The sequence below is a fragment of the Phacochoerus africanus genome, chromosome 11 (assembly GCF_016906955.1).
Source record: "Phacochoerus africanus isolate WHEZ1 chromosome 11, ROS_Pafr_v1, whole genome shotgun sequence".
Lineage (NCBI taxonomy): Eukaryota > Metazoa > Chordata > Mammalia > Artiodactyla > Suidae > Phacochoerus > Phacochoerus africanus.
In genome coordinates, this window is record NC_062554.1 from 41,278,934 (window position 1) to 41,299,066 (window position 20,133).

The 20,133-nt window shown below is 51.3% G+C and overlaps 1 protein-coding gene and 1 long non-coding RNA gene across 6 annotated transcripts in view; one reads left to right on the forward strand and one right to left on the reverse strand.

Moving 5' to 3' along the window:
• Positions 1-1,617: 1,617 nt before the first annotated feature.
• LOC125111893 (uncharacterized) lies at positions 1,618-8,551 on the reverse strand. The gene is made up of 3 exons (XR_007130965.1): positions 7,232-8,551; positions 5,222-5,290; positions 1,618-1,647 (listed from the first exon to the last, which is right to left on the reverse strand). It is a non-coding gene; the product is annotated as an uncharacterized LOC125111893 (long non-coding RNA).
• A 134-nt stretch (positions 8,552-8,685) lies between these two features.
• The window catches only part of ZBTB16 (zinc finger and BTB domain containing 16), a 200,833-nt gene continuing 189,385 nt past the window's right edge, over positions 8,686-20,133 (forward strand). Inside the window, exons 1-2 of one of the 5 annotated variants that reach the window (XM_047754447.1) lie at positions 8,686-8,977; positions 12,220-13,564. In XM_047754447.1, coding sequence (XP_047610403.1) covers positions 12,297-13,564 — 1,268 coding nt within the window. In that variant the 5' untranslated portion in view covers positions 8,686-8,977; positions 12,220-12,296. The other 4 variants (XM_047754448.1, XM_047754450.1, XM_047754449.1 and 1 more) reach the window with 4 other exon arrangements.

Consider the following 20,133-nt stretch of genomic DNA (forward strand, 5'->3'; position numbering starts at 1 on the left):
AATAGTTAATGACATTTTTATTAGGTATTCTTTTTTTTTTTCCCACTGTACAGCAAGGGGGTCAGGTTATCCTTACATGTATACATTACAATTACATTTTTCCCCCAGCCTTTCTTCTGTTGCAACATGAGTATCTAGACAAAGTTCTCAATGCTACTCAGCAGGATCTCCTTGTAAATCTATTCTAAGTTGTGTCTGATAAACCCAAGCTCCCGATCCCTCCCACTCCCTCCCCCTCCCATCAGGCAGCCACAAGTCTCTTCTCCAAGTCCATGATTTTCTTTTCTAAGGAGATGTTCATTTGTGCTGGATATTAGATTCCAGTTATAAGTGATATCATATGGTATTTGTCTTTGTCTTTCTGGCTCATTTCACTCAGGATGAGATTCTCTAGCTCCATCCATGTTGCTGCAAATGGCATTATGTCATTCTTTTTTATGGCTGAGTAGTATTCCATTGTGTATATATACCACATCTTCCGAATCCAATCATCTGTCGATGGACCCAATGCATTTCTTATGTGCAAGTCCAGGATTAAGCTGGCAGACCTCCACCCACTGATGTCCTTAGCAGCAGATCAGATGCTTCCTCTCAGCCCTGGACTGGTTAACTAAGAGCCATTTGGGATTGGGAATAAAAGGCCACTCTGGGAGTAAGGAGTGAACTCATATCAATCCATTTCAATTCAATGCAATGTAATCAATCAATCCATCAACAAACACCCAGCATGCGGGTTCCTGGGCTAGGGATTGAATCCGCCCCACAGCTGTAACCAGAGCCACAACAGTGGCAATGCGGGATCCTTAACTCACTGGGCCACCAGAAAACTCCAAATAAATATTTACTGATGCTCTTAGGATAGAGAGAAACGCTTGGTTCTAGGGCTCTGCGGAAGATATAAATTGATATAACCTGAAATAGAACCCAGTCATACCCTCAAAGAGCTGCATGCCACTAAAGGATCCTCAAAGCTTATCTGTATCTCTTAGATTTTTTCAAAGGCTGAGGAAAACCCCATGGGTACAAAGAAATCTGCCCTGAATGTTAAGCCACAGAATAGTCCCTGCTCGCTCAGATTGTGAAAGCCCCGTGGGTCTATGTCCATGCCTGCCTGCATGTATCCATTTGTTCAATTAGTTCATTCATGAACGTTTATTGAGACCTGCTCTTGACAGTGTGTAGGCCCTGAGGGCTGGGAGTGAGGATTTTAAGTTGAATAAGACTGAGACCAAGCCTTCTAGAAACTCACAATGCAAGGGGTGGTCAGAAGACACGGAACTCAGTCAGATACAAGGCCATGGCGGGCAACACCATGATGAGTTTTAAACAGTGCCAGCCTGGGGAGGAAGGAGACATTCATTATGATGGGAGGGTGGCGTGGAGAAGATTACCTCAAGGGTCCAACAGGGAGGAGTTCCTGTCATGGCACAGTGGAAACGAATCCGACCAGTATCCATGAGGACGCGGGTTCGATCCTTGGCCTCGCTCAGTGGGTCAGGGATCCAGTGTTGCCGTGAGCTGTGGTGTAGTTCGCAGACATGGCTCGGATCCCATGTGGCTGTGGCTGTGGCGTAGGTCGGCAGCTGTAGCTCAGATTCAACCCCTAGCCTGGGAACCTCCATGTGCCACAGGTGCAGCCCTAAAAAGCTAAAAAAAAAAAAAAAAGAAAAAGAAAGAAAGAAATCCATCAGTGAACTTCCCAAAGAGACAAAGGAAGCAGGGAGGGAGGCTGAGCCCAAGGGTCTGGCTCAGCGCCCGCAACAGCCTGTGCCCACAGGGCATCCCCTAGTCTCTCACCCCCTCGGCCCTAATGGGGAAAAGGCAGCGAGCTTTGCTCAAGGAAGAACACCAAGGCAGTCTCTCATTTTATCTTCAAAATTCATACGGATTTTGAATTCTATGCCACAGGATCCCAACGTTTGTTTTGCTTTAATGATTTTAACATAACTGGCTTCAACTACCTGTCATGGAGTAAAATCATTTCATCTTGTGGCTTGAGTACCCAACCCGATCCCTTGTGTTTGAAGAAGCCCATCTCCAGATATTCAGCTTCTAAGAACCTACGGCTGGGAGTTCAGTTTTGGCTTATTTTATCCCTTCTCTTTTCTCCTTGTCCAGATAAAGGGATCATTCATTCAGCTTCGAGGACGCTGAGACTCTTTGTGAAAGTGCAACACAATACCCGTGGACGAAGCCTGGATTCGGTGAACGCACGCGTTTACACACCCTTCTGTCAGGTCAGGTGAGAAACATACAGAATAATGCAACGGGGACGTGAGTTTTATTTCTGGACCAAGGTGCTTCTGGTGACACCTTCAAGGAGCATGACCTCCTGGTGCGCGTCCTTCCAGGCTGCGCATGAAACTATAGCTCTCCTGCGGTAACAGCTGCCATGGATTCAAATCTGCAACTTAACACCTCAGCAGTTAAACCCTTGGCCATTTAACCAGCTTAAGAAAATGTTACATACTTCCCCGCTTCCTGGCCTCCCCACAGAGAAACACCAACATGTGAAACAGAAAAACAAAAAAAAATACCCCCAAACCCCACACACTCCTCTGTTTCTGATGAGGACTTGGGGGTTACTTTTCAGCAGGGTGCTGGGGATTTCGCTGTGGGACTCCCATGAATGGGAGTCACACGGTTTCACTGCGCCCACTTGCTAAGTACCTCTCGACAGCTACAAAATTTTCCTTTTGAAATCGAGGCGGTCTTTCTCAGAACAAATGACATTTCAAGAAAATACCCAAACCACTCAGTCTTGGCCTGGGGCCTGTGTGTTTGTGCTTGTGTGTGTCTGAAAGGGAGAAAATGCCTTTCTCTTCAGTGCAGACGGCCCTTTCAAAGACAACAACATTAAAACATGACGCCTGATAGCTGACAGCCATGGTTGCTATGTCTCGCCCCCAAAGCTTTGTTAGGATCCCCGTAAAACCTGGCACATGGTATGTGACACCCAGTGAAACACTGTGCTTCTCCATAATACCCTGAGCCCCGCTGCCCGTCATTAAGGGACCTCTCTTATTAAGCATCTCTTTTTTAAATGGCTGCCATCATCTGGTCCCAGTGTACATTAAATCCCATTATAATTATAAACACACTTCCCCATAACATCCGTTGTGGGTTTCATGCACACGGTCTACCCCCTCAGGGCATCTTTGCACTAATAACAACTCAGATTTGCTATTTGAATCGACAACATTAGGTCCCAACACCATTTGCAATATGCCGGAGAGACAGAAAGAGAAGAAAAAGCTTTCTCTTCCTTCATCACGAAGACCTGGGGGTCATGGTGACCCAAGGCCTCCGGAGCTAAAAGAAATAACACCTCCTCTTCTGCTTTTGCCCTACAGAGGAGAAGGGCATATTTCGTCCCTGGAAGAGAAGCCAAGGTGTAACCATCACTAATCAGGTCTCCATGGGGGATAAAGATGGCAATTACTAATCAAGAAGCCGTCTTCTTATCTGGTGTTCTGGGCTTCAATTAACCAGAACCCACACGTCACCTGATTAGGTGCCCCTCTGTTTTTTGGTGGAGGCATGTAAGGAAGTGACATGAAAGAATTAAATTAAATTAAAAAAAAAAAAAAGACAAACTAGGAGTTCCCTGGTGGCTCAGGAGGTTGGGGATCTGATGTTGTCATTGCTGTGGCTCTGCCTACTGTTGTGGCTCGGGTTTGATTCCTGGCCAGGGAACTTCTACATGCCTTGGGCATGGCCAAAAACAAAACAAAACAAAACAAAACAAAACAAAAAACCAACCAAGCCAAAGAAAACTATTAACATATGCACTGAGGGCAAATTTGACTCTGCTTAGTGTTTTTTTTTTTGGTTTTTTTTTTTTTTTTTTTTTTTTTTTTTTGCTTTTTAGGGCCACACCCAAGGCATACAGAGGTTCCCAAGCTAGGGGTCTAATCAGAGCTGTAGCTGCCGGCCTACACCATAGCCATAGCAATGCTGGATCCAAGCAACGTCTTCTACCTATACCACAGCTCACGGCAACATCAGATCCTTAATCCACTGAGCAAGGCCAGGGATTGAACCTGCAACCTCATGGTTCCTAGTTGGATTCGTTTCTGCTGCACCACGATGGGAACTCCGTCTCTGCTTAGTTTTTGGCATCATCTGCATCTGTCTAGGAGATATCTCAACAATGACCTTGAAGCAGATCCTTTCCTTCAAAAAAGGACACAATAGGCCTTCTGTGTCTTCCCCCCAAGAGTCCCCAGTGGGGGGAAGAGCTGAGAGTAGTGTGACAGCCTGGGCATCCTCCAGTAGCCACGGGCACTTCTCACTTGTGGAGGAGACCTCTTTGTTCCATTCAGGGGCTTTACTACCAGGATCCCTTCTTGAAAATTTCATTCTCCATTCATCGCAAGGTTCTGGGGACATAAGAAGTAGCATCTTCTCCACCGAAGATAGGAGTCCTTGATATATTTTTCATGATGAGAAAGTTTATCTTTAAAATATAAAACTCAAAAAAAAAAAAAAAAGATGGAGTTCCCATCGTGGTGCAGTGGTTAACGAATCCGACTAGGAACCATGAGGTTGCGGGTTCGGTCCCTGCCCTTGCTCAGTGGGTTAAGGATCCGGCGTTGCCATGAGCTGTGGTGTAGGTTGCAGACGCGGCTCGGATCCCGAGTTGCTGTGGCTCTGGCGTAGGCCGGTGGCTACAGCTCCGATTCAACCCCTAGCCTGGGAACCTCCATATGCCACGGGAGCAGCCCAAAGAAATAGCAAAAAGACAAAAAAAAACCTCTTGGAGTTCCTGTTGTGGCTCAGCGGTAGTGAACCCGACTAGTATCCATGAAGATGCGGGTTCGATCCCTGGCCTTGCTCGGTGGATTAAAGATCCGATGTTGCCATGAGCTGTGGTGTAGGTCACAGACACGGCTCAGATCCCACATTGCTGTGACTGTGGAGTAGGCCGGCGGCTGCAGCTCTGATTTGACCCCTAGCCTGGGACCTTCTCATATGCCTCGGGTTTGGTCCTAAAAAGACAAAAAAAAAAAAATTCTTTTCCAATTAAAGAGCTGGGACAAAATGATTTGGAATATTTTATGAACTCTGAGGCAGAATACCCCAAACAGAACAATAACCTTCTTCCCAGGCCCCTGTGTAATTGAAGTTTTATTGTAATTCAAAACTCCCTCCTCAACTTTTGCCCGAGATGGCAAAGAGGGGGAAGAATGCAGAGATCCAGGCCTCTAAGTCTACTTACCTAGTGGCCTGACTCAGTGGAGGGCTGCTGGGTCCTTAGCTTGGCTGGCTGCTGCGGAGACCTTGGCTTCTGTGGAGTAAGACGAGAAGGGAAATTAAAAGCCTTTATTTTCTTTTTTCCATCTCACTAGAGGCTGTTTAATCTAGAAGTTAAGATCATGAGCTTTGCGATCGGAATGGTCCGATTTAAAATCTCAGCTCTATTTAATAGCTCTACAGTCTTGGATAAGGCACTGAATCTCTCTGAGCTCCATGTTTCCCACCCAAAGAAATGGAGGAAAGAGGGAGTTCCTCTATGGCTCAGTGGGTTAAGGATCTGGTGTTGTCACTGCTGTGGCTGGGGTCACTGCTGTGGCTTGGAACTTCCACATGCCATGGGTGTGGCCAAAAAGGAAAAAGAAAGAAATGGGGGAAAATTAGGAATGCCTTTATTATGAGAGTTGTTATGAGGATTACATAAAACAATATGGGTAATGTGTCAAGATTCATAGTCAGCGCTCAGAGGGAGGCATTATTCCCACTGCCTCCTTCCTGTAAGATCGCTTAGCCCTGGCACGCCTCCTCTTCCACACACGGAGCTCTGAAGGCTTGTGACCAGTGTGCTCGGGGGTGGGGGCCAGTACCTGAGTAAAGGAGAGGGGGAATGAGAGATTTAGCAGTGGAATCCCACCCAAAGGGCGAATCATCTATCCTCTGCCTGTAGCATGACCTCCCCGTAAGGCTGAAGTCTCTCCAATGTTTTTCGGATCTGTCAAAACTGTTGTCCCAGCTTACTTCTCATACCATACCCTTTAAGGAAAGAAGGGAAACCAAAGAAAACACCTACTACAAATACATGAACGAGAGAGAGAGAGAGAGAGAGAGAGAGAGAGAGAGAGAGAGAGAGAGAGAGAGAGAGAGAGAGAGAGAGAGAGAGAGGAGAAAGGGAGAGACACGGAGTTTTCTGTTGTAATTTTCCATCCTGCTTGTTTTTAGGTGCTGCCATATGAAATGTCTGAACTGGGGATTCTCATCAGCCTTCCAGAGACCCAAGGACAGAGCTCTGGCTATAAATGGTGCCAGTTTTGGTGGGGGAGCTGCTGCTGCTTTATCTGGGCCCAATAAACCTTATCAAACTGCTGTGCAGCCAGCCTTCAGCGCTAAGTGGAAATGCTCGGAGCCCAATGCTGGCACTCAGCCCACAGCCTTGCCTGCCTTCCTCCTTTTTTTGTTACCTTCTCCACCTCTTAAATTCGGGCATTAATCTCTCTTTAACACTTACTAACAAGGGCTGGGCTATTTAATGGGCCGAGTTTATGAAGCAAGGGAGATTTTCACATAGCTTGAATATGGCATGGAGGTGGAGGGGCATGAAGGGATTGCTCTTCCTCTCCCATTGTTTCCAGAGAGTCGCTCTTTCTCTGATTTGAGGATTAATAGGAGATTAGATCAGGGGTTAATTGCATGCTTCTCCTACTACTGCCCTCGGGAGGGGCTGGTAGGTGGATGTGGACAGAGAGGCAGCAACCTTCAGCAGGTACCATCTAGGCAGAAGCTCAACAGTTTAATGATTCTTTCTGCTGTTTCCCTGGGGAAGTGTTAGGCCCATTTTCTTACTTCCCTCCTCTCTTGCCCTCCTTGCAGAGCAGTTCTTTCCCTCTTTTTAAAAATTGAAGTATAGTTGATTTACAATATTGTGCTAGTTTTCAAGGGTACAGCAGAGTGATCCATTTACACACACACACAGTTTTAGATTCTTTTCCATCATAGGTTATTACAAGGTATTGAATATAGTTCTCTGTGCTATACAGTAAATCCTTGTTGTTCATCAAACCACTTCTTTCTTAACTTTCTTCAAATCCCTTTCCTCTTACAGACTGCAAAGACCTTAGCTAGGAAAACAGTCATATCCTAGATGGCTCTTTATTGTTAATCAAACAGAACACCCAGGGACCTGGCTTTCCCAGGCATCTGTTGGATGTTGCTGTATTCACTGCTCTCACAGGATAACTGACTCCCTTCCTTTACTCACCGTGTGCTTCTCCCTCAGCTTTGCTTCTCTCCTCTGACTCCTGCAGGTCTGAGCACTTTTCTTGTGAACAGAGAGGGCTGCTGGCTGGGATGGAATTGCCTATCCTTGGGACTACTCCATTAGCAGCTCTTGAACCCAGATCAGTTCTGATGTAAACCTCCCCAAGGGGCCTTATGGGGCCAGAGCAGATTTTTGCTTCTATTGGCTTCTGCCACCCTCCCTGACTCTTTAATTCCTGGGGCCCGACTCTCCGTTAGGGACAGTGTCTGAGACGTGCCTGGGGATGTGATAACATATGAGTCCTGTGGAAAACCTTTGACCTCCCCCCCCACCGCGTGTCACGCACTGAACGTGGGGACCCAGTTACTGAAGCCCCTCGTTGCTAAGGCTGAATGACCTCCAGGGCTGACTCTCCGGAGACCCAGGGAGGGCGCTCTCCGCCATCACCCTCACCCCAACGCTCCTGGACGTTAGCCCACTGCGCCTCTCGAGCCCTATCTTCAATGAGCTCTAGGGAAAAGGGCGGAGAAGGGGACTCTGCGCATCCTGAGATTTCTTCTGGTGGCTCTACCCGGGGGCTACCGACCTCAACCCCATCCTCTAAAGTGGAGAAGCCAGATGAGAGGAACCACTTGCGGTTCTGAATCTTCTTCAGGCTTTTATTCGCCCCCTGAAGACTTTGCCCTGAAGGGGGTGCAGTTCTCAGGAAATGTTTTCAACTAGGTTCCCTGGAGGGCAAAGGCCAGGGGATGGCCAAGACTGCGAGGGAGAAAAGTTTCTCTCAGACCTCGACCTTGGCCTCCAGGGGTCGCGACAGCCAAAATGGGGCACCGCCCCTCGACGATAGAGCCCGCGGACCCTCTAGCATCTGGTTTACCCGGGCCGCGAACTCTGCGCCTGGAGGCTACTGGCAGTCTGGGTGCTCAGAAGACCCGGAGGCACAAAAGGCCTGGGCTTAGGCCGGTAAAGCGCCCTTCAAAAACCGATGTCGAGGTACAGGCAGTGCCACCCCGAGTACGTTTAGAAAAAGTGCAAGGCGAGATGGATGACACGCACTGAATAGGGGCAAATACTGGAGCCAGGGACAAAACTCCAAGCTTGGAGCAGCTGGGGAAAACAAAACCTGTGTCCAGTGGAAATTAAAAACCTGGGGGGGTGGTTGCTCCTTGCCCCTCACCTCCACTGCCCACTCTAAGGCTTCCGAGTCCCTGACCCTCCTCTCCGCGAGCTCCGTTCCTCTCCGCTTGGCCAGTGAGCGGCGGCCGCCGGCGCCCCAGCAGCAGCTAGATGTCAGGCAAAGCCCGGAGCGCGGCGCGCAGGGAAGGGAAGGGAGGGGAGGAAAGGGGTGGGGCGGGGAGCGCGCGCGGGCTTGGCCAGTGCGGGGGGGTGGGCGGGCTGAGTCCGGGGACAGCGCGGGAGGGGGGAGGGAAGGGGGGCAGCTGTGGGCAGGGAGCCGGGCTCGGCCGCCAGCACTAAAGATGGAGAGGCGCCGGGGCCTCGCAGGGGAGGGGGCTCGGCGTTGACGTGGGACGCGGCGGAGGCGCCGCAGCCGGTGGTGATTTGCTAACCTCGCAGTAGAGAGGAGTTGAGGGCGATGAGAGCGGGTACTGCGAACTGCCGGGCGATGCCGCCGCTGCCGCCTTGATACCGAGAGCAACAGTTCCCCAGCAACACCCCCCTCCCCGACACAGGCACACCCCCCGAGGAGGCACGCACACCCACCCCACGGCGCCCGGCTCGGCAGCGGTGAGTGGGGGCCCGGGGAGGGGCGCACCGCCCAGCTGTAGCCTTGCGCCGGGGCGCCCCGGGGCTGGAGAGGTCTGGGGGGGCGCGCTCGCTTCGGCCACTCGGCCGTTGGGCTTCTGCCTTGTTTTATTCTGCTTGTTCCCTTCCTGCTGCTGCGGCCGTCGCCACCGGCGGTTGGGGGTCGGCTAGAAGCGGGAGCCTCGGCTGTCAGCTTGGGCGCAGCTGCGTCCCCAACCCTTCCGCTCCAGGGCACGGTCGGGGCGAGAGGTGGGGGGCAGAGCGGTCTGCGGGGGCTGAGGGCACGAGCAGAGGTTTGGGGATCGGGAGGCTTTGTACCACCAGGGGCCAGCGGAGGAGCCGGGAGCCTGTGGGTGCTCATATGTATGCCGACCGGTGCGCGGGCGCGAGATAGGGCTGTGGTTTATTTGTGTGTTTATTCGCCGGCCGGCTGGGAAGCTAGAATCGGAGGATCCGAGGAGTAGATCTAGGGCGAAGGGAAGCAGAACTGGGACTCAGTTGGGTTTTGTTTCTCTTTGCAAAACGTGGTGGGCTCTTTTTTCCTGACTAGACTTGACCAGCCCCCCGCCCCAGGTTTTTTTTTGGGGGGGGGAGGGGCACCGTGGCCGTGCGCTCTGGAGGGTCTCCAGCGCTCCGGGCCCTTCTCGGCTCTCGGCGGGACCCGCCGTGGCGCCGGAGCTCGCAGTTGCGCTCCCGGCCGCGCTCGGTGGGTGCTCGGCTTTGCACCTGATGCGTTCGGGATGCTTTTCTCACCCCAGCAACCTTGCGGCTCGCTTGCAGAGCCACTGGAACTCCCGCACGCGCTCGAAATGCGCACGATCTCGCCGGCCCGCGGACCCGCTGGAACGCACAGACGCGCTCGGCAGAGACTCGCTCGCCAAGCTCCCCGGGACGCTCGCAATGTGCTTGGGCCCGGCGCGCCGGCTGCTGGGCGCCACCAGCCCGAAGCCCGGGACCTTGCTCATCGCTTCCAGGGGTCACGGCCCTGGGGCGGAGAGGGAGAGCCCGCAGACCCCTTTTCGTCTTTCCTCCCCCAACTCGCTGTCGGGCTTTTGTGCTTCTCCTTCGCCGCGGGGCGGGTCAGCCTCCTCGCAGCTCTCGCCCAGGCGTCCGGCCCGCCCGGAGTCTCGCCTTTCGTCCGGGTCTCTTTCGCTTTCCCTCTTGCTAGCCCGACTGCCTTTCTCTTTTCCGTCTGGCTCCCTCGGAAAAGTTGCTTCTCCAAGTTTGCTGAAGTCTTCAAGTCTCCGTGGGGGTGGCTGAGATCTAGGGGTGTATGAGAGCGCGATCGATCCCCGGAGCTCGAGAGGGTTAGCGCTGGCTTTCCCTCGCGCCGCAGGGCTGGGCGCTGCAACCAGCGCCAGCCGGATCGCGGGCGCCAAGCCGCGGGTGGCGGGGACCGCTGACCGAGGTCCCCCTGATTTCCCTCAGGACCCAAGGAGTTTGCGTCGGGGAAGGAATTCGGGTTAGCCCAGCTTCCGTTCTTTGGATTGACCCCTCCTAGTTCTCTGAAATCCCGAAGTGTGGAAAGCGCATGGTGGCAAGGCGCCCATGAATGGCCGTTTCCCCCCCACCAGCCGCGGCTTCAGTTCTCACCCCAGGGTGAGGAGCTAAAGTGTCTTGATTAGTCGTCTTGTTAACCCTTTCTGCATAAGACTTGTGGCTATAGAGTGAGTAGGGCGCCTTTTGGGAGCGAAGGCCAGCAGCGTTCCAAGAGAGAGGGAGAGCCCTTGCTCTGCTTTGCTCCCAGGTCATTTCACTGCAGTATTGACCACAGCACAGCAGAGGCTGGGGGGGACCTGGGCCTGCGAGGTCTTTCTGACACTCTTTAGACACGTTTGGGAGTCCCACAGCCCTGTTACTGATCCCAAGCGGTGCTTTGGGAGACGCCTTTGTCTCCAGCCCTGTGTTCCCTTCGTATTCATCAAAACTCACACCATAGATACTGGTGTCAGTATCACCTCTTGCACCTCCAAGCCATGTCCAGCATCAGTAACTGCTCTGGGTCATAGGCCTTAGCCACTCCTGGGAGCCTGTGGGACACACTTGGAATTCACGTTCCCAGCATGTGCACTTCTGGGTTTAGGGGTGCTTATTTCCTAGGATCTCTCTATAGGTCCTTCATGACCTAGCTTACATTATACAGGTCCCCCTGACCAGTGGGCACTGGTGGGCAGCGGATAAGTACGACATATTATGTAAGTGCACACATGTGTTAACTCTCTCTTCCTCTCTGGCTGGTACGTGCCCACACGTGCACACACACAGTCCAGGTTTTGGATTACATTTCGATTACGAGCACTTTGAGGAACCTATGGGCAGCAGTCAGCCAAGCTAGAATGTGGCTTATGTGAGTGTCTTCCTCTCAGTGTCTAAGGAGGGAGTCAGGCGTGGGTTCATCAGTCCTTTGCAGCCCTGAGGAGAGCAGGAGGACAGAGGCATTGGCTGGAGAAGTCGATTTCTGTGCACCTCAACTCTAGGCTGCTAGCCCCAGCTAGCCTGGCCTTTGCTCCTGGGTCTACCACGGTGAGACAGGATTTAGAAAAACTTTGTTTTGAAGATAAGTTTTGCTGCACCAGGGGTTTGAGAATGACTTTGCCTAGAGGAAGGGGTTAAATTCTTCTTCTTATTATTTATTTTCCTTTGGCCACACTCATGGCATGTGGAAGTTCCCGGGCCAGAGATCGAATCTGAGCAGCGGCGACCTGCACTGCAGCAACGTCAGATGCTTAACCCACCGTACTAGGCCAGGGATCGCACCCGTGCCTCGGTAGTGACCCAAGCTGCTGCAGAGATAACGCCAGATCCTTAATCTACTCTGCCCCGTCATGAACTCTTCAATTCTTATCAATTTAAATTAAGTGCTGGGCACCTTCTTTTAATGAATGTTGGCTTTGCACAGGAGCCCCTGACTCTCAGACTTACAGAAAGCCCAAGATTCCATAAGACGCCGCTGTAATTCTCATTTACTTCATTTACTGTCATAGAGCAGTCAACTAGGTGTGTGCTGTGCAGAACCTTGTCTTTACTCTCATCATTCCTGGGCCTGGGAAGGCAGATATGTAGACTTTCTAGGAAGGCCCTTCTCCTCCTTTGAAATCTCTGAGATTCCCTTGTCGAGGGTTTGGGGTGGGTGCTGTTGTTTGAATTCTTAGTTTCAGGTGCACTAACTAATCTACCTTTTGTTCTTGCGTCTCTTTTGCCTCTTTTCCCCTTCTCCCGTCTAGCCCAGGAAATCCACCCTGCCCCACCACGCAGAGCCAGGAAGGAAAGAGAGCCTCATGCCTAAGCCTCGGGGCGCACCATGGATCTGACAAAGATGGGCATGATCCAGCTGCAGAACCCCAGCCACCCCACGGGGCTCCTGTGCAAGGCCAACCAGATGCGGCTGGCCGGGACGCTGTGCGATGTGGTCATCATGGTGGACAGCCAGGAGTTCCATGCCCACCGGACCGTGCTGGCCTGCACCAGCAAGATGTTTGAGATCCTCTTCCACCGCAACAGCCAGCACTATACTCTGGACTTCCTCTCTCCAAAGACCTTCCAGCAGATTCTGGAGTATGCATACACGGCCACGCTGCAAGCCAAGGCGGAAGACCTGGATGACCTGCTGTATGCGGCTGAGATCCTGGAGATTGAGTACCTGGAGGAGCAGTGCCTGAAGATCCTGGAGACCATCCAAGCCTCAGACGACAATGACACGGAGGCCACCATGGCGGATGGCGGGGCCGAGGAAGAAGAGGACCGCAAGGCTCGGTATCTCAAGAACATCTTCATCTCGAAGCATTCCAGTGAGGAGAGTGGGTATGCCAGCGTGGCTGCCCAGAGCCTCCCTGGGCCCATGGTGGACCAGAGCCCTTCTGTCTCCACCTCGTTTGGTCTTTCAGCCATGAGTCCCACCAAGGCGGCGGTGGACAGTTTGATGACCATAGGGCAGTCTCTCCTGCAGGGGGCTCTTCAGCCTCCTGCCGGGCCTGAGGAGCCGACTCTGGCCGGGGGAGGTCGGCACCCTGCGGTGGCCGAGGTGAAGCCGGAGATGATGCAGGTGGATGAGGTGCCCGGCCAGGACAGCCCTGGGGCAGCCGAGTCTAGCATCTTGGCTGGGATGGGGGACAAGGTTGAGGAAAGGGGGAAGGAGGGGCCCGGAACCCCAACTCGGAGCAGCGTCATCACCAGCGCTCGGGAGCTGCACTATGGACGCGAGGAGAGTGCTGAGCAGCTGCCCCCTCCCACCGAGGCTGGCCAGGGCCCCCCAGGCCGACCAGAGCCTCCCGCGCCCCCAGCCGAGAAGCACCTGGGCATCTACCCCGTGTTGCCCAACCACAAGGCCGATGCCGTGTTGAGCATGCCATCCTCGGTGACCTCCGGCCTCCACGTGCAGCCCACCCTGGCTGTCTCCATGGACTTTAGCACCTACGGGGGTCTGCTGCCCCAGGGCTTCATCCAGAGGGAGCTATTCAGCAAGCTGGGGGAGCTGGCTGTGGGCATGAAGTCAGAGAGTCGCAGCGTCGGGGAGCAGTGCAGCGTGTGCGGGGTGGAGCTTCCTGACAACGAGGCAGTGGAGCAGCACAGGTAGGCCCCCCTCAACCCCCAACACCCGGGCCCTGAACTTCCAGCCTTGACCTCTACCTTCATGCCCAGCTGTTCCCAAGTCCCAGGGCCTGGCTCCCCTGTTCTCCTTGCTACTTGTGTAAAACCACCTGGGGCGGGGGGCACACTTTTCAGGTGTGGCGAGGGTAGGGGAGTCTTTCCTAAACATCGGGGAACTCACGGGCCCAGTTTCTTACGAGGCTCTTTCCTCTTTTTTTTTTTTGCCTTTGGGCTCCCTTTTGCTTTTTCTGCTGTTGCGTCTGTGCTCCTTTGCCCGGAGCGACGGAGAAGTGGGGTGAGGAGGATGGTCCCGAGGCCTGGATCTGGCCACGTGGCCGGGTGTCAGGTACCTGGTTTCCGCCAAGGCAGCCTGTCTGCACCCTTGGAGGATGGGAGGGGCTGGGTGCTGTGTAGACCACAAGAACAGGTTCTGAACGTCATTCCTGGTGAACATTTATTACCGGAATGTTGCTTCCTCTCCCTTCTCATTCTCTGTCCCTGTAAACACATTTAGAGGGAGTTGATTTAAATTCACGGGGGAAGAACGGGTGTGAGAGACATTGGTCTTGCAGCCTGCAGCCTTATTCTTAGCCCACCCCTGCTCACATTGAATTAAACACCACTTTGGGCCAGCCTTGGCTTCCCTCTGGCTTCTGTTTCTATATCTCTGGGAAATAACCATTCACTGAGCTTTTATGACCTGCCTGGTGCAAGTGCTTTCTGAGGAGTCCGGTTTTTGTTGTGGCAGTTTTCGAGGCAGATAATATCCGTTGCTGTAGAAAGGTCCCAAGATCTTTTCCCAGGACCACATAGATGTAAGAGGCAGAGGTGGATTCAAATTCAGGTCTTAACCTTCTTGCACTTTGCTGCCTCTTGGCACCGTTCAGTTCCAGAGAGGCTTGTGTCTACAGAATGGAGGGCTTTGAACATTGCAAGTCAGAAGTGGAGTAAACACGGAGGGACTCAGTAGTGAGTGAGGTGTTTGCCTGCATCGTGGTACTGATGTGCCCATCACATTACCCTCCAGTCCTTCGGGTCACGTAAATGATGTCAGGAAGTCCAGTTCCTCTTCTCAGCTGGGAGAGCTTTTCCCTGCACACCCTCTTGCCTGCTGTTTTGCTGATCCTGCGTGGATTCTTCACTTTTGCTCTTCTGTCCCCGCACTGCTGCCCCCACCCCAGTTTCTATTGCTCATTTGGGTACAAGACAGGATGTCAGGGAGATGGGGTGGGGACGCAGAGGTGGAGGCCTCTGGAGGTCATATGGTTACTCCCAGCTGAGCCCAAACCTCCGGAACCTGCTCCAACACAGCTTAATCGGGGGCTCTTAGATTTACCTTGTGGAAAGTGCCACTAAGCTAAACGTAGCTGACGTTTTTCCGGTGGGGTGCAAAAAATAACTGCCACTAAGCTGTGTTTTCATGATGTTTCAGCTGCTCAGAAATTTACCAAAGTTGTGTTTGTTTTTGCTCAAACTTTCCTAAAGAGGAAACCCATTCCTCAGATTTGACCAGATAGATTTACTTTCTCCGGATGCGAATTATTTCGGTTATGTGCTATGAGAAATGGGGTAGGATGGAAAGTAATTTTTTAAGTTGAGATATAATGGACGTATAACATTATATCAGTTTCAGGGGTACAATGTAACGGGGGTTCGGTATGTCTGTGTTTTACGAAATGATCCCTATGCTCATTCTAGGTAGTTAGTGACAGCCATTACCATACATAACTACACATTTTTTCCTTGATCGCTTTTAAGATCTGCTCTCTTAGCAGCTTACAAATATACGGTGTAGTATTGTTAGCAGTAGTCATCATATTGTACATTACATCCTCAGGACTTTTGTTTGTTTGGTAACTGGAAATGTGTGCCTTTTGACTCCTTTCACCCATTTTCCCCAACCTCCATTCCCCGGAAACGAATTTCTTTTGTTCTGGCTCTTGTTGGGTCCTATTTGCTCCTCTTTACCTGGGAGAGCTGTAGAAGGTACCACTCTCCCAGGAGTTCCAGTTTCCCAGTCTGTGGGATGCTTGTTCCTCTGGGGAGAGGTGGAGGCCTGGCTGTGTTCTACCCCCAGAGCAAGGGTGGCAGCTCTGTCTTAGTGTGAGAACTTGGGAAAGTTATGTAACCCCTTTCTTCCTCCCTCCCCCCCTTCCCTCTCCCTCTCCCTCTCTTTCTTTCTTTCTTTTGGCTGTGCCTGGGGCTGGGGATCAAACCTGTGTCAGAGCTGTAACCAGAGCCATACCACAGTGACCGTGCTGGTCCCCCAACCTGCTGAGCCAAGAGTGAACTCCTTATGTAACCTTTTTGAGCCTTGTTTTACCTTCTTCAAAAAGGAGCTAGTCTGCAGGGATGTTGTACTAATGAAGTAACATCCAGAAATCCCTGGAGCTGTGACTTAGTAACTGGGAGGATGAAGGACTGGCCCTCAGTCTCCCATCTCGTGTGGGTCTCATGTCTTCCTCACCCCATCGGCTCTGCGTTCTAGGGTGTCACGTCCACAGCACTGCCGTCGATGAGTTGAGTTGGCTGTGAGGCCGTGCAGAGAATGTCCCTGTCCTTGGGAGCTTGTGATGGTGAGGTGCTGGTCCTGGCGTCCTCGGCATCACGCTGTGGGCTGCTGACACGGAGAATGTGCTTTTGACTGAGGGTGGAAAGCAGGCTGTGGCAGCCCAAGAAGCTGGAGCCTGGGGCCGTGCCCTGGATGGAAAGCGGTGGGGTCTGAGGACATCCATGACCGAGGGAATGTTCCTGCAATGCGCTCCGTCCTGGTTCTGATTGGCAGCCCCTTGGCTCCTGATCAGATGCAAACCTCCAGGATTAAGGTGCTCTCCCCCCTAGTTGCTGCCATTCTCTGTTCCTCCCCCTATATCACAACTCCGAGCACAGCACAGACAGAAAGGCAAGACACAACAGAGTGGGAGATTTTGATGTTGGGAGGCTGCAGAATTGCTGTTAATGTAACAGGGATGAACATGATGAAATAACAGGCCACAGGATTTATTTTTATTTTGTTGTTAAGCCAGTAGGCTAGAGCATTTATACAGGTTAAGTACCTGCTAGTTATTGTTGTTGCCTTTCTTCTTGGGGGCAGCGGGGGTGGGGGTGTGGCATGGAGAGGGAGAAAGGGGAGAGCACTGCATCTCTGGGATGGGATGCAGGAAGGAGGATATGTCAGGAAGCCCATCAGTAGTTTTCCTCATGACCTGCTCCCAAGCTGGTGGTAGGGGGAGGCTGTTGGTGTGACAGTTTGAATGAAACTTTGTGAAGTTGTGGTCCCTGCTGTGCATGGTGAGATGTAAAAGCAGTGTAAGGTAGCCATGCATTGATGGAAAGACCACACAAAGATGCTGCTTGGCGAAATCAAACGACACTTGCCTGCCTAAAGTATCCAGAAGCAACTCAGCACAATCAGAACACCTGATAGATCTCAGGTAGATGCAGGGGCCAACTCTGGACCCCCAAAGCTTCCCAGGGGGCCCACATTGCAGGGGATCATGTCTGTTTCATCAGAGTTCCTTCAGAGGGATTGCACGCTCCCTTCCTAGGCCTAGTCTCTCTTCTTTCTCTTTCTGTCCCTGAAAGATGGAACCTGTTCCGCATGTAGCCTTGTCTGGGTCTGATCTAGGAACCAGCACCACTAGGCCAAGTGCATGCTCTTCTTCTCAGGGTTATGCACTTAGACGTGATAAGATGATGGGGACAGTGTGGTTACTTAAGTGTCAACACAGCCCTCATAGTCCTCCGTCTCCACAGGCTTGTATAGCCTGGTCTTTTTCTTTTTGGCTACACTTGCAGCATTCAGAAGTTCCTATGCCAGGGATCAAACCCATGCCACAGCCAGAGGAGTGACCTAAGCCACTGTGGTGATAACCTCTGGATTCCCTAACCCGCTGTGCCACCAAGGGAACTCTTAGCCTAGTCTTACTATGTTTCTGAATTTAGCTGCAGCATCAGAGTCGGGTCTGGTTTCCCAGGAGCCTCTGGATCTTCTACAGACGAGCCCGGGGACCAGCTCTGGTGTGTGTCCTGCCTACACGCAGTAGGAACTCTTGCCTGATTCGTGAAGGGATGTCAGGAGCCACAGAGCTGGTCCCAGCCCACTCCCTGTACTCAGGCATGCAGACCTTCTCAGTGGTTTCCGGGGCCAGCTGTAGGGTGCATGGACCATGTCGTGGAGATGTCAGGGTTCTGCCTGGCCCTTTGCCTTGACCCCTTTCGGGTGGCCAGCTGCTCGGTTTTCGGTGGTTGACCTTGTAGAGGGCCAAGAGCCATTGACCTCAGTTTAGGGGAATTTAGAAGTTGTCCTGAACTCTTGATCCCCTTTCATCCTTCTGCCAGCTTCAGGCACCTCTGAGGTCAAACCGAATTCTGTTTGGACACGAGTGTGCTGGGGCGTAAGGATAGCAACGGTGATAATATTAATAATGTCTTTTCTTGGTTGTCCCACTTTTTCCTTTGCAAAGCGCCTTCAGTGACTTGCTCTTGCTTAACTCCCAGCCTCCCCTCAGGGGATGCGGGTCCCTCATTCCATATCTGGGATGGTGAAGTCTGAGAAGCTCTGAAAGCTAAAAGGATTTGTGTTAAGTTGGCCGCAAACTCATTTAGTAGCAAAACCTGATCTGAACTGATGCGAGGCTATATTTATCCTGCCGATTTTGAATATTCATATGTTTTGCTGCCAAAATATTAATGTGTTTGATTACAGAGTGCTTCCCTAGACGACTCTGGGACTGGCAAACACTCTAGGCCCCATAGCACCTTTCTAAAATCTGAACAGTTGGGATTTCTGAAGCACCCAAGGGTTTGGAGTAAAGGATTGTTGGCCATTATTGGCCCTAACTTACAGGTGGGGACCGTGAACTTTGGGTAAGTGACATGCCCAAGGTCACATAGCTATAAATGGTTAGGGCCAGGAGCTCAGCTCACTCTCAGATTCACAGTCCCGGGTGCTCCTCCACAGGCCATATAAGCACATGGGCATTGCCGTTCTGGGTCAGATCCATCTGACCTAGTCTTAAGGTGCCAACACCATCCCTAAGATACCACCCTTGGAGGCTACGGGTCTCTTCCTTGACGTCAATCCTAAAGGTCAGGTGGAGCCCAGATCTCTTAGGAGCTATTTATGGCTGCTCTGTCATTCACAGATTTGCCTAAATCCTTTCTGAAACCGTTCCTATTTCCAGGAAGTATCCTTTTGGGGCTGATGAATGACCTAAGTTTATAAGCTCCTGGGCTCCTGGAGAGCTTGTCTTTTGGAGCCGTCGGTCGTTGGTTGTGAAGAGCGGAGGATGGCAGCGGGCTCTGGGGGGTTGAGGCCCGCTGTTCGGGAGGCTGGGTCTCCATACTTGGCTTGGCTTTGCTCGCTCGCCTGCTTTCTTCTTTTTCTACCTCTGTCACTCTCATTGGTCTCTTTTTCATCTTGAGCTTATCGTCTTCATTTATAAAACTAGGCAGCTGGATGAGCTATTTCTGAATTGGTGAACTCTTTCAAAAGTTTGCCCCTTCTGCACTTACTTATAGCCTCATGAAGTCCTTTTGGTTAATTGAATTTTGCTCTGTTTTGGAATCTGGTTTGGGAGTCAGCCAGCTAAAACAGGGTCAGTTTGATTTGATTCTGTCTGCTTGGACTTCGTTTTTTTTTTGTTTGTTTTTTTTTAATTTTTTTTTTAGTACTTTAACCTGCTTAGGGCTACTGAGTCATCTGAGATCTAGGCTGAACTCTTGGAAATTTGAAGATGAGTTCTTTAGTTTTCTTTCTAGTGGAAGAAAGTTGCCTGCTCTCTCATCTTGTGAGAAGTCCCATTTTAATTTGCTGTCACTATTGGATGGAGTTGCTAATTGCTGGAAGGAGAGGGCAAGAACGCTTTCATTCAGCAACACTTTTTTTCCTTCTGCTTGTTCTGGGACAACTCTGAATCTTTCAAATTGTGATGATCCTACAAGTTAAAGTCAAAACTCCGTTCACAACTCTGATTTGTTGCTAATTTGGGGAAAAACATTTCCAATTATTTTAAGTTTAAAAATGAATGACTTGAAAACAAGTCCAGCCGAAAGCCCGTGTGTGAGACATGAGTCTTGCTAAATGAATACAGGCCTGCCTCACTTTGCCCATTGGAGGGTTCTGGAATTTTCCACAAGAACAAAAGGTTTTCTTGGTCAAGTTCTGTTCTAGTGGTGGTAGGCGAAAGCTCTGACTCAGTGGCATTGACTTTGGTGGAAAAGAAAACTTACCATGGCACCCCCACTCCCTCACCTTCAACCCCATGTGTTTCACGTAGTAAATAGACATTTTGAGCAAGTCAGACTCTCTGGGTCAGAATCCCAACTTGACCACTTACCAGCTGTGTGGCTCTGGTTACATTACTTAACATTACCTGACATTACTCTTGGGGACGTTACCTTATTGCACCTGTTTGCTCATTTGTGAAATGGGAATAATAACAGTACTTACTTACTGGGTTGTTACAGGGATTAATCAGTAAATACTGAGCACTGGCTAGGAAGTAGGTGACCCAAAGTAAATGTTTGCTGTTGTATTTTTGCTGCCA